Source organism: Taurulus bubalis, assembly GCF_910589615.1.
Source record: "Taurulus bubalis genome assembly, chromosome: 17".
NCBI classification, from domain to species: Eukaryota; Metazoa; Chordata; class Actinopteri; order Perciformes; family Cottidae; genus Taurulus; species Taurulus bubalis.
The window spans coordinates 17,959,398-17,973,097 of NC_136605.1; the positions used below are offsets into that span (position 1 = coordinate 17,959,398).

The 13,700-nt window shown below is 39.6% G+C and overlaps 1 protein-coding gene across 1 annotated transcript; it reads left to right on the forward strand.

The window, feature by feature from the left end:
• Positions 1-976: 976 nt before the first annotated feature.
• Positions 977-1,635, forward strand: LOC306750032 (transcription factor HES-5-like; the record flags this gene model as incomplete). Its single annotated transcript, XM_079233409.1, has 2 exons — positions 977-1,099; positions 1,213-1,635. The coding sequence occupies 2 exons, from the start codon at positions 977-979 to the stop codon at positions 1,633-1,635; spliced, it is 546 nt and encodes a 181-aa protein (XP_079089535.1).
• Between the last annotated feature and the right edge of the window lie 12,065 nt (positions 1,636-13,700).

The following is a 13,700-nucleotide window of genomic DNA, read 5'->3' on the forward strand; positions in this document are numbered from 1 at the left end:
TGTTAAGGAATGAGGGTGGGGTCTCCTCAAAAAGAGGAATAGCTGATACATAAGTTTAACTGCAAAAAGCATTTTCTGAAGAATTTGCGGTGTGAATGTTAAATATTGAAAAACATGAAAAGCAATTTGCTGTAATTGTGTGAAAGATATGAGAACTTTGGTTTAATGTTAGCAATTCCCATGTGTTGTGACTTGTTGAAAAATATTTATTTTATTAAAGTCTGCTATTATTTTACGTGTTTGTATATTTTATGTTACTTCCTTAACAACCTTTCTAGCCCCAAATCCATCATCAGACTAGAAAAGAGACGAATAAGTCAAGTGAAGTTACCTAAAAGATCTCCGGAACCACAACGTTGATTAAATTCATTTTAATTGATGAAATACAATAAAGCCTTGTGGGAAGAGTTCTATCGGCTCTGAAAAAAATACCAACATAGGAAACAAGATTTTAAAAATGGTGCATTTTTAGAGAAGCATGAATCAAGAATTATAAATATGATATAGAAATCAGAATAAATTCAATCAAAATATTGATTACACCTGATTTATTTAAAGTTTGTATTCAATAAAGTCACAAAACAACAAACATCAAATTAGTTTTCATATTTCTTGTACACACGAATCTAAACCGGATTTGTTTGATGGAATGTCATTTCCTTTTCACTGTGATGTGATGATGAGCGTGTGCTCAGTCAGAGTCATTGATCCCAGCATCAGGCAGCAGATCTGCTCTCTCTACAGGGTCACCACTTTCCCAGATTCACACAGAGCTCTGAGAGTCTCCCTCCATCACCCCCCAGTCCTCCACCTGTTCCCCTGAGATCTAACCATTGTCCCACAGGAATTAGGGGGGTAAGTGTGCTGAATCCCTCATTGTCTCACCAAGCTCTCTGATTGGATGAGACTGTGGGAAACTCCATCTAGACCAAGACCCACACATTCATATGGAGATGAGGGAGTATAAATAGGAGGGATGAAGCCAGCAGAGATCAGATTCTCTCTACAGAGACCTCTACAGCACAGAGATCCAGACATGGCACCTACAACCACTGCAGCAATGACCAATTCTCAGGAACATCTGACTCTGACCCACAAGGTAAATTGAAGAATTAAGAAGATTTAAATGTTGTTGATGATAAGTTGTCTTTTTTCATGCTAACTCTATATTCCAGAATCAGTTTATTAATGACCTTATTCCTCTTTCTGCAGATCAGAAAGCCTCTGGTGGAGAAGTTACGCAGAGAGAGAATCAACAGCAGCATTGAGCAGCTCAAGTCTCTCCTGGATCCAGAGTTCCTCAAACAGCAGCCAGACTCCAAGCTGGAGAAAGCAGACATCCTGGAGATGACAGTTTGTGTCCTGAGACGACTGCAGCAGCAGAATCAAGCTGTGGACTCTGCAGCTGTTGGTCAGGGCTACTCCAGATGTGTCCAAGAGGTGACACACTTCCTGTCCAAGGAGCAGGTGAAGACACCGTCCAAGAGAAGACTGATGCACCACTTCAACAAGCTGCAGTCTTCCTCTGATAACAACCTGAGAGAGGCTGACTTCTCTCCTCTGAGCTCCACAGTCCAGACCAGCATCAGCAAAGAGAAGAGTCCAGTCAACAGCGCCCCCTGGAGGCCGTGGTAGACGCCTACAGACTGGAGCTACTAGCAGACAAACTGAGATGACCACATTGGTTAAAGATTACTGGAGTGAATTCTTCTGAATTCTGAAACGTTATGAACTTGTTCTTCTGTTTGTACAAAAGGTTGTTTTTAGTTTCTGCTTTCTTTATGGAAGATGACATTTCCTGAGGAAATAATAGCAACTTTATCTTTCAAGTTAAGAAAGAGAACATCTTGTGGTAAAAGCTATGGATACATTAGTATCTTTGAATTGTGATTGATCATTTTGATCAGAAACTCTTCTTTTTGACACATGTTACTCCAAACTGATCTGTTGTTAGATCCAAATGTTTAACCTTTTTCTCTAAAAGATTTATTAATGTCACAATCTTCCTTTGATAGTTTTATTCCTGACAACATGTCATGTGTTGGTACAATATTATGCAATGGTGATTTTTGCTACCTCTAGATTAATAGTGATCATTTTGATAAAAATTGTTAATTGTCCTTTTTATGGACGATCTGTCAAAATGATTTTTTCCTCACATTATGTGATTATTGAAAAAATATCTGTTTTAAGATCAATGTGTTTATCCTTTTATTGTAAAAGGTTTGTTTAACGTCACACTGTCACAGTTTTACAGTGACAATGAGAATTTTACATTTTGGGATTCAATTGAATTCATTGTTTACTAAGAAGAATGTGACCTGTTCTCAGGTCAGTTTTTACTATTTGTTTTGTTCACTGAGTGAAAATGTTTAAATCCATTTGTAAAAGTATTGTTTAAAGACAGTGAGTACTGTGTCCTCTAATATTGTAAATGGTTTGTCTTTTATAAAGACAGTTGTTCCTTTACTCTCTCTGAATACAGTGTGTCTTGTAGAAATCTACAAGTTGTTGTTGTGATGAATCATCACCTCTAGTTGCAGCTTTCATACTTTATGAGGCTCATTGTGACTTGTTGAATACACAAAACACTTCTAACTGAAAATGTTGTCTTCTTATGTCATTGTTTATTAATGTCATCATAACTGATAGAGGTCTTCATCAGCAATCATATCTTTGAATGACAAATCAAGATAATCGTCAGAACATAAAGTAATTGATTAACAGCAACATTCCTGTTTATGGTTAAACTATGAATGTGGTGAAATTAAGATTATTGATTAAAAGGCAATATCAATTATACATGACTCTATAAGAACTAAGTCAATGCATCAAACCAAATGAGGAAAAGTACATTTCCAAAACTATTTGGTTGTCTTTGAAATGTACTTTGTTTTGGCATGTTTCAAGGATGAGGATTGTGTTGAGTTGGTTTCAAGTATCAGGAATGGGAATCAAACTTTTTTGGAGAAGCATGAATCAAGATTGAATCGTCAAGTATAAATATAAAAATACAAATCTGAATACATTCAATCAAAATAATGGTTCCGCCTGATATAGTTTAAGTTTTCATCCAATAAAATCACAGGACGACAAATATACAATTATTTTAATATTTCTTTTACACATAAATTAAACCATATTTTATTGATGAAATGCGATTTCCTTTTTTCACTGTGATGGGATGATGAGCGTGTGCTCAGTTAAAGTCATTGATCCCAGCATCAGATAGATAGATAGATAGATAGATAGATAGATAGATAGATAGATAGATAGATAGATAGATAGATAGATCATACATAACAACACTATTTCTCTATGTTTAAATCATTGGTGAAGGTTTCTACAATAAACTAGAAACATAAAGACCAACAGTTCAGACATCAGCCCACTGTGTATCTGCCTGGGCTCTCCTCTGCAGATTACCTCGCTTCATGACGTCATCCATTTTTAACGACTTGCAACACACACACAAAAAGACTGTGAAGAGTGCAGCGCGGCGTGCAGCGTGACTTCAGCCACCTCTCAGTTCTTCCTCCTCCAAAGCACAAAGGAGAGGAGCTGTTGTTTCTGAAGCTCTTTGATGACGCACAGGTGGAGCAGTTTGAGACTGCGGTGGTCCAGTCGCACTCGTGAGAAGTTAAAAAAAAACATTTTTTTTTTTTTTTTTGTATAAAACTAAAATAAAAACACATGCTCCGTGTTCTCTGTGAGTGTGCCGCCCGGCCTCACAGCACTCTCCTTGACTAATAATACAAACATGAAAGATAAATATATACATGTACATACACATTGTATCCTAACATGGTGGGTGAATGGATAGTGCACTCGTTTGTGAGTCGAGAGCCTCGAGTTCGATAATAGGGACAGTACCATTACATCCTCCGCACTGAGGTCGGTAGATGAACCAATTCTCTGAATAACGACATAGACGAGAATTCAAGTTCACTACAGGCAGTCGTGTTGGCTGCAACCGGGCTCGAGATGTGTTTGTCGTGTGGACGAATCAAACACCGTGTGTCTTTTTACTTTAACCCTTCACTAACGTTGGGTGATTCTCACCCGACCAATTGTGTTTACGTTATTGTCATTGTGTTGCTTTTGTCTGATTTGTGTAGCTTCAGTCTGTTATAAAATAACCCACAATTTATAGTGTGGGTTATTTTATAATGATGTCAAAATCAGAATTTCAAAACATACCGACGTAAATAATAAATAAATAAGACGCATTCCGCCGGTAGAAATGGATCCTGCGAGTATAAGCAGGACAAATAACATAGTATAAAAATAAATACTCAATGCAGTTTATTAAACGGTAACAGACGACAGAAAAAACATCTCCACTCTGACACTCAGGACAATGTTTTGTCTTTTCCACGTGATCCTCAAACGTCACTATGCTGCCCAAAGTGTTCTTTGCGCTTCAAATGACAGCCAAATGTTCTGATAGGTAAACAACCCTCCTTAACCCTGGCCTTTTCCTGCTGCTGTCTTATCTGCTCAGCCTCATTTGAAAATACTCCACTCTAATATAAGAGGTTATAAATAGAGCTGGTATGCTCATGCCTGCATGTGCCCAGGAAGTGGATGGCGCCAGATTGGCCCCAGGCACTGTAGGTCCATGTGGCTTTCTGGAAGACTAACAGTGTGTGACATGGTGCCATGCCATAGACTACATCTTTATCAGGAAAGAACAAGTGTGCTGTGCTGTTGTGAAGCACTGTGCTGACCTGAAAGCTCATGAATGCATGCATTGACTGATATGAGTGGATGAATGGGCAGACAGGTATATAGTTGGGAAAATGCAGAGTCGGGGGTGAGACGATTAGTGATGTTATGTATAGAATAGATTACAAGTTACAGGGCAGATTTTTTTCCAAGAATTTTCACATACTTCTAAATTTGACTTTGTGACCATTCGAATGTTTAGCTCCAAGTTACTGAACTAACTATAGTCATTATCATATAATTAAATTCCTATTGTGCAAAATCTTCCTCTTGTTGAGCTTTTTGGAGCTGCAGCCCACACTGATTCTGCACAGCTTCTTTAAGTTCAGCATTCTGCAATTACTCCTATATGTTTTGCACCACTGATACTTTGACGGGGCATTTTCTCCTTTCAGACCATTTTTAGCTGCATTTTAGGCTTTTAGACTAGAGATAACCTTTTCAATCTCTTCCGCTTGTACAGGCCTGCTCTGCTGAGATGGCTTTGCTCCCCACATTGCTGGCAACAAACTTGATCTCAGTCTCTGCTGCACCTTTACACATAGAGTATATTCACAATGTCCTTCTTTATAGCCTGAGCATTTTCTTAGTTCTGATGTTCATCAGGATTGTTTTTCTCCCTGCTGTACTCAGCATAGCAGTGTTCTTCTGCAGGTCCTCCTGAGCTTCTACAGTTGCCGCATGAGCTATGACGCACCCCTGCCTTCAGTCTGGAAAACCTTTGTGCTTTAACTGGGAGTCTTCTCCTGTCCTCCTGCACCTGGGTTGGTGCTTTGGTGACTGGAACTACTTGTTCACCCCGTCTACAATAATTGTATCTGGAAGAAGTCTGTTGACTTGATTTGTCAAATACTATGATTGCAAAAGAGGCATAAGCTATCAAAAGGTTTATGTGCATTAGTGCCAATGAGCTGTTAAAGATAGTTTTAATCAAATTGTTATAATATGTATTGTTAAAATATAAAAACAATGGTGTATGCTGTTGTGCGAATAAAATATTACATTTAGTATAATAATGATTTTTCTTCAGTCTTTTCTTCATTAACTTGAAAGAAGAAAACACAGATAGCAATATTACAAAACAATATCTACCCCCACAGATACTTCTCTCCTTGAGTTAGTCATATATTTGGAAAGGTGCCAGAAAGTGCAGCTTGTGTGTGTGTGTCTGTGGCATCGCAGAAAAAAGGCACACAACATTGGACTGAGGGTAAGTTTATACTGTAATAACATTATTCAGAGACTTATAGTAAGGACTTGGATTGATTCATTGGGCCAGGATATGATTTAGACAGAAATCTGCTGAGCATGTTCAGTAGAATAGTTCTGGCATGAGTTGTTGACTTTGTCGTGGCTGTGGACCAGTGAAGGCCATTGTTTGCTTTGACTGTGTTTCCACTGCCTGTCAGCAGTGATACTGTGGTCTCTGCCGGGCAGCTTTCATTGCTACTGCGGCCAATAATCTTAGAAGCCATAGCTTGGCTGTAGCGTTGCATTCTGGATCACTTTCAACTCCAGCAGTCACCGATAGTGACACTGAGCAGCGACGCCAGAGACTCATCTGTGTGTGCAGATGGACATGCAGAATGCCGGCAGACTGAAAATATCGTACTACACCATGAGTCAGAGCATCCTGTGAAGAATAAGGGCCGATCAGCATGGGTGTAATATCCGGAGTTAAAGATATTTGATTTTGAAGTTGTGATTATACTGATACAGTTTTTTTTTCATGAATCTGTCAATATATCTTCATACTGTATTGTCACACCGTCGTGAGGGCTGTCTTGTCTTGGGTTTTTTGTCTCGTAACTTCCTGTTTTATTTTGAAGCCTGACTCTCCTCTCGTTTCAGGTCACTTGCCCTTCCTCATGTGTCACTGGTCTGATTGTCTCACCTGATCCCTGAGTGGTTCCACCTGTTCCCCATTACCCTCATGTGCTCATAGTCTGCGTCTTCCCTCTGTCCTGTGCCAAAGTGTTTGTCCTTGTCGATGCACTAAAGCCCGTGTCCACAGCCATAGATAAGAATTTTGCCCAAGAGTTTTGTTTGTGAGTAGTTTTGTTCTGTTTTTTTCCCCCTCCTTCGGGAGCGCTTTATGTTTGATGGATTATTAAGAAAGTTGTTTGGAACAAAGGACACAATAAAGTGCGCCAGTACGACTATCTCCTGCATCTGGGTCCTCCTTTTAGACCAGGCCTGACATGTATAGTTTCAATCCAGTGGTAGACTGGCATTGCTATCTTTGCTTTACATTTGGTGAAATATTACATCAAACACATGACATAAATGACATGAAATAAATTGACCAAAATAATATCTCTATTTTTGTCCTGCTATGTTTATGATGTCTTATGTCTGAATTCCAGAAACATCTGGGAATGAGTCAAAATGCAATAATTATGGCAAGATTGTATTTATTGTCTCTACTTGTTTACTAAAATGTTTTAACATAAACAAAAAGATCAGCTTTCGGTAGGCTATACTTCTCATACAAATATTGCATATCAGCCACTATAATGACATCCAATGACCCTGTCCAGTAGTACCTTTTAACTGCAATAATTTTTGTGACAGGTAACATTCTCTTACACAAAAGATGCTTATTCTCACTGAGCCAATGAGTGGCAGAGCCTGGTAGTCGTCTGCATCCTCGGTGTTTGATGGGATTAGTTATTTATTGATGACAATGAATGATTCATGAGTCTCTTTTCTTGTTTGCTGCAGAGGTGTGGTGTGTGCTGCACAGGTGGCTGGGTTCTCACTGGGAGGAAAAAAATGAGGATTATTCTATGTGAGACTCAGTTTAGATGGGAATACCATGTATGAATATGTCTACTGTATGTTTTTTAAACCTGCCAAGTAAAATGGATAAACCCATAGTTTTTTTTAACCACATAGCAGTTTCAAAGCATAAAAGAGAGTCAATGACAGTTTGAGGGCTGTTTTAGTAGATCATTAAAAGACAAAAAACTCAGCTTTCCATCTGTTTGGTTTATGGATTGAGCCTGCACTAAAATCTCCATGACCTTTCTCAGTCTACTCTGATAACAGCTTCCTTGTCTTAGCTCACACCTGTGGCTCTCAGAGGGAACAACCGTTGAGTCAGGGAGGGAGGAAGGGAGGAAGGGCTGTCTGCAGGATCTCACTGGTCTTATCACAAAAACAAGGGAGTATAAATCTACTCAACACGACCATAGCCTCCTTCTGCTGTGGTTTTAAGCAGCAGTGCAGTATTTTTGCCCCATGCAAATCATTAAATGAATCATTCAATTAAAACATGCACTATATTGTAACTCTCTGACTTCAGCTCGACGCTGCTCATGATTGTGTGATCAGTACAGCTACAAACAAAACATTAAGTTACCAAGATTTCATTGTGGATTAATATGTCTTTTCTGTTGATATATAGTGCCATACAATCTGACACAATAGCCACAATGCTTTAAACATCTTTTAAAAAAGTAACATGCTTGTAAACCATATTGGTCTTCTTTTGAATCTGTCTTTGATGTGGTAAACCAAGTCACCCTGTACGGGCAGAAACCTCTCTGTGGTATTAACTTAGAAATTCTGAGGAAGGAAGAAAGAGGAAGCCGCTTGTGAACCATCTGACAACGTCCTTTTACTTAAACATTATCCTTGCACTCAACCCATTTATCTCTGTCTGATTGATGAGGCTTCAGAGGGCCTGGAGTGCTTCTACAGGTCCTGCGTCACTTCCTAATTGCTGCCTTTGCCCCAGCTTTAACCCTCCCATATCCCAGGGGACAGGTCACCATTGATTACTACAACTTCATGGTGTATTAATCAAGCCACTGAAGGGCCCTTACATAGCTGTGTACATGTAAAAGGATTGATGCAATCCTATAAACCCCTGCGATGGAAATACAGTCTTTTGCCTAGTTTAGAAGCATGTCTGGAACATTTTGATTTTCAGTGTGCCTTTCAGTCATGCTTGCAGGGATGAGACCCTCGGGTGCAAGACAGGCAGGATACTTGAGCTAAGACAGCTCACCTTTCAACCACAAACAAGACCAGTTGTGAGACCTGTCTGCTGTATGCCATGGGCATATTTTTGGCTCAGCCTCACATTTGAACAGTCTTGTTGGAAAAAGAAAGAGGAATAGGATGTTTCTTGATATTACTCACATATGCAAAGAGGGCTGCTGCTGATGAGCTGCGGAAGAGCTGCGGAAGAGCTGCGGAGGAGGTGTTTGAAATTTGAAACCACACTTAAATACAGTTATTATATTTCCTAAAGCAAGAAAATATGTTCAATTCTGCTGAATACACATCTAATAGTATAGTATTGCTTGATGATTTCTTTTACAGACTCTGAAATTGTGGCAAACCAACAAATATAGTCCATGAAGGAAGGGCTTATCACAGATTGTCCTTATGCTTCCAATTACTGAAAAAAAACAGTGCTGGGTATTAACAAAGTACTCAAAGGTACTCAGGTAGTTAAGAGAATGTGTACTTTATTCTACATTTTACATTTTCCTCACTACAATTATTTCTGTTATTTTATTGTATTTATTGTATTGTTTTCATACAAAACATGGGAACAGATCATAAAATCATGATGCATTGCTAGTTTAAACATTGTACAGTGTAAACATGCAACACTATTTTATAGTATATTTAGCTGTTAATACTGTACTTTTACTTTTTGTTGTTACTATTTGTAGTGCGGTTTTGCTAAACTGTATTGATCTATTATTTCTATGTCTGCAGATAATATTATTCAATACATAAGGCAGGCACTTCTATGACCCCTTGTTCTACTAACACAAACAAATGATGTACCCTGTCAGCATAAAAATGGGATTATATTATACTTCTTTTATTTAAAAAGCAGAAAGTTCAGTGGTGATTTTCATCAAAGGAGACTTTTCCAGGAACCTGAGCCTTTTGTGCCCTAAAACCTCATCTAAGGAAAACAGCATACTTGGTGCCCCTTGTCAGCACCTCAGAAACCTTCTGCTTCCCAACATCAATCTCTCTCCTGGAGAATATCCCCAGGTGGATCTGAGCTTTCACTGAAACCATGATGGAATGTGTAATGGTCTTTTCATTAAATGGATCAGCAGCCTGTATTACCGGACACAGTAGAAGGGCCCCATTTCCTCTCTTTCACAGTATAAAGCAAAATGATTTGAATGTGAAGTGTTTATTTTAACAAATTGAATGCAAGAAATTAATTTATGAATGGGTTAACCAACTAACCGAGAAACATTGTCTTACAGGTGAGTTTTTTTTTATACAGTATAAATTTGCAGTCACACATAATTGCTGTGAAAATGCATGAGGAATGCCTGAGGTGTTTAGGCAGGAATTCATAATTGAGATTTGGCTGCAGCTCAGCAACAATGATGGTAAAATGATGGCATGCCACACATGTGAATCTCATTTTTGGGTACATTTGGGTACATTTATAGGACAGTGTTTCTGTCCTGTTACGTTATTATAAATGAAATACACATATCCTGACATTGACAATCCCATTCTTTACCATTGCTTTTTAGTTATATTTTTTTGTATTTGTGTGTGGCCGTGTACATAACTCTTGACAAACTAAACAAGACCAACCAGTACCAGCAGCCGTCTACAAGTGCTCAAGCTTAGTACAATGGGCGTCAGTCAGCCATATTAATGTCAGCAGATCAAAACCCCAGACAGTGGTGTAATATGCTCATTGAATTGAAAAAAAATGTGTGAGATTTATGTAAAAGACAACCCGTTTCTCCATTCGTTCAGTATTAAGCAGGACTGTATGATTCACTGAAATATACTGGGAGCACAGGGTTCAATGATATCATGGGATCACTTTGTCATGTGGCACCACTGCATGATGTGTCCAAGAATGGACAAAAAAATGGGGGGAAACTTGGTTTACATCAAATCTATTTCTTGGGAGTTTTGTATGACAGAAAACTCCCAAATTCAAGACGTGAGCCCAGAATAAACATTGAGATTATATGCAGACGGGAGGAGGAGGGGAGAAGAGGATTGTCATTTCTCAAAGCTCTGGTGACCCCTTCAAGTGTGCGAACTGTGATCCATAGTGCATAACGTCAAACAAGAAGTTTATTTTTTCTGTACCAAATGTGCTCACTCACTGAAAAGTCTTGAAGTTAGTCACAATTGTATATGTTTGGTCTTTATTTACAGCACTTGCAGACAAATTAATACGGCTGTGCAGGTCAAGAGAATAATCATTTTGTATTGTCTAGGCTCTGAAAGGAACTCCTATACTGGTGACTGAAAAAGTCCATGCTTTGGGTTTTGATTCAAGATTCATAGGTTTTATTTATCACATGCTCAAGCCATATTTGCAGCAAAATGCATGGTGGCAAATTCTTTCGGCGATGCTCAAGACTAGCGTTAAATAAATACTAATAGGTAAGAGGAACCATTTTGGTAATGTTTAATCCTCATGGCTTGTCACTGAGACTTTTATTTTGAAATATGTGTTATATTATCTTGTTGTTACATGCTGATTGCTCATTCATATAAGGCATAAAACACATGTTAGGCCCATTATTGGTCTGTGTAGATAACTGTGTTGCAGTGACGACCCAGGCTGATGATAGCACAAACAAAATAAAAGCCCTTATAACACTAATGTGAGATACATGTGTTGTTACCATCCTCCAATCTAATTGATCAAGCAGTAGGCTGTGCATGACCTCTGGACCTCCAGCTGCATTTAAGATACTTTAAAAAAAAGAAAAGAAAATATGTTCCCATTATTTTCCGTCTTTAAACATAATCCAGATTGCAATTTGAAGTGAACTGGGTTTACTTTATTCCATTCATGCCACAGATCCCATAATTATTATAAAGTGATTATCATAAAACATTGTTAACTGTATGAATTTAGATTGTAGTGATTAAACATGTAATTTACGGGGGTTTGCGGACATTTGTGGGGAGAACCAGAGTTGATGGAGAGAGTTACACCCCGGGTTCAGTCCTCGGACCCCACTCTGACTGAGAATATCGCTTAGTCACCGCCTTCCACCGGGAGAAGCAGCGCCTCCCAGTGTACACACCGATTGGTCGGTGATCTTGACGGCTTGCCCGCTCCCCAGACCGTCTCCGGTCCAGGGCGGGGCTGACTCTCCGTCAAACTGAATTAGGCTACAACCGGCGGAAGAAAACTTACCCAGGGTCGATTCATGGAGCAGTGTGGGAATGCTCTGTCCGTAGGTGGGAAGCAGAGATCCGGACGGCAGCGACATTTCGGCAACACCTATACCCTGGACTGCCTCTGCCGGTGTGATCAAGAGTGACCTGATTTAATACCACGGCACCGGGGCTTTGGCGTCAAAACATCTGCGGGGTGGGAAAAGAAGCGTGTTTATTCCTGCGCCCCTATCAGGATGATGTGACAAATCATATCATCTGCTGCCTGGGGAAAAACATATCTGTGTAACCGGATCCTTTTTCACTGCTGCTGATCATCTGAGCTGGTTGTTATAAGGGTAAGTTGTGTCATTATTTCATGACTGTCTCCTGTGGTCGCCCATACGGAAGGCAGGCGGCAGCCGGAGGAAGCGCTCACGCGTCGTGATCGGTCGTGAACGAGGAGGATAAACGAGCTTATGTTAGTGGATTGAATTGCTGGTCAATTGGTTGAAATGGGAAAACTTAATATACAGCCTGGACATAGTAAGCAGAGGGATATTTACGTTACCGGATGCCATTTGATCTGCTTGTGGGGGAGTTTTCATAGTGGAAATAGGCTAATTAAAGTGCTCATATAGTACAATTGGGTCTAGCTTTTTATAGGGCATAATCATCTTTAAAAAACAAGTGAAATATCCTACACATTCAAGAAATGTTGAAGTGGAATGAATTAACAGAGCCTCATGTCCAAAATGAGCCACAAGCTGAGAAGCTAAATGACTTTATTTTCCTATTTTACCAAAACTTGGCCAACATTCGAGAGATACTTTCATTAGGACCACACTGTATGAGCCAAAGGCAGGATGAATTTCGAGAACAGGCAACATTTTCTCATGTGGCTGGAGATGACTGAGCCTAATTGTAATTTTCTACAAAGGAATGTAACTAAATGTTGTTGACTAATCATGCAACACATCATGCATAAAGTCACACCATGACCTCAATCATCCTTGTGATCCTCCGCCTCCTCCTCCTCCTTTTCTTCCTCCTCCATGCTCCTCTTCCACCTTTATTATCATCATCATCTTCTTCATCAAAGGCAAATATGTTAATGCATGATTCTGTGAATAAAATTGCAGCGCCATACATTTGATACGTACAAATGTTGCATAATTTGTGATGAAATGAGCGTGAGAAGAGTGTGAGACAACAGGCGCTTCTCATATCATCTCCCTGCACTCGCACCCTTTAAACCTGAACGCATTATTTCTTCCTTAGAGCTTTGTTTTCTTACAAACTTTGGCTTTCATGAGGAACTAACACACGGTGACTCAAAGTGACTCATGGCAAGCAGTCACAAAAGAGCACAAATTCCATGAAATGATTCGCATTGAGGGGTCACCTAAATGTCTAGATTTGACTCATCTGAGTTTGAGAGCTCCAGGACGGCCGCTCGCATATTAACAAACCGCAAACTTGTTGACATCTGAAAGGTTACGCGCTTCAATGTCCTACAATACCTGGGCAGACTGAAGTGAAACCATAGACGTACTGTATTAGAAACTGCTGAGTTATTTTGGCAGGCGGAACATAGGAGCACATGGCCTGGTTTGTGTGCCTAGTGTTCCTGAAACCTTATCACATGGAGGGAGGGGGATCATGGCTCCGGGTGATGTAATAACACCAATAAAGCAAGGGCTCTGATGTGTGATAGTGGCAGTCACGCTCATCCTCTGTATCTGCTCCAACTGGACTCCATAGAGAGTATTCCCAGTGTGTGTGTGTGTGTGAGAGAGTTTGTGTGTGTGTGTTTTTGGATGCTTATGTGGGTGCATGCG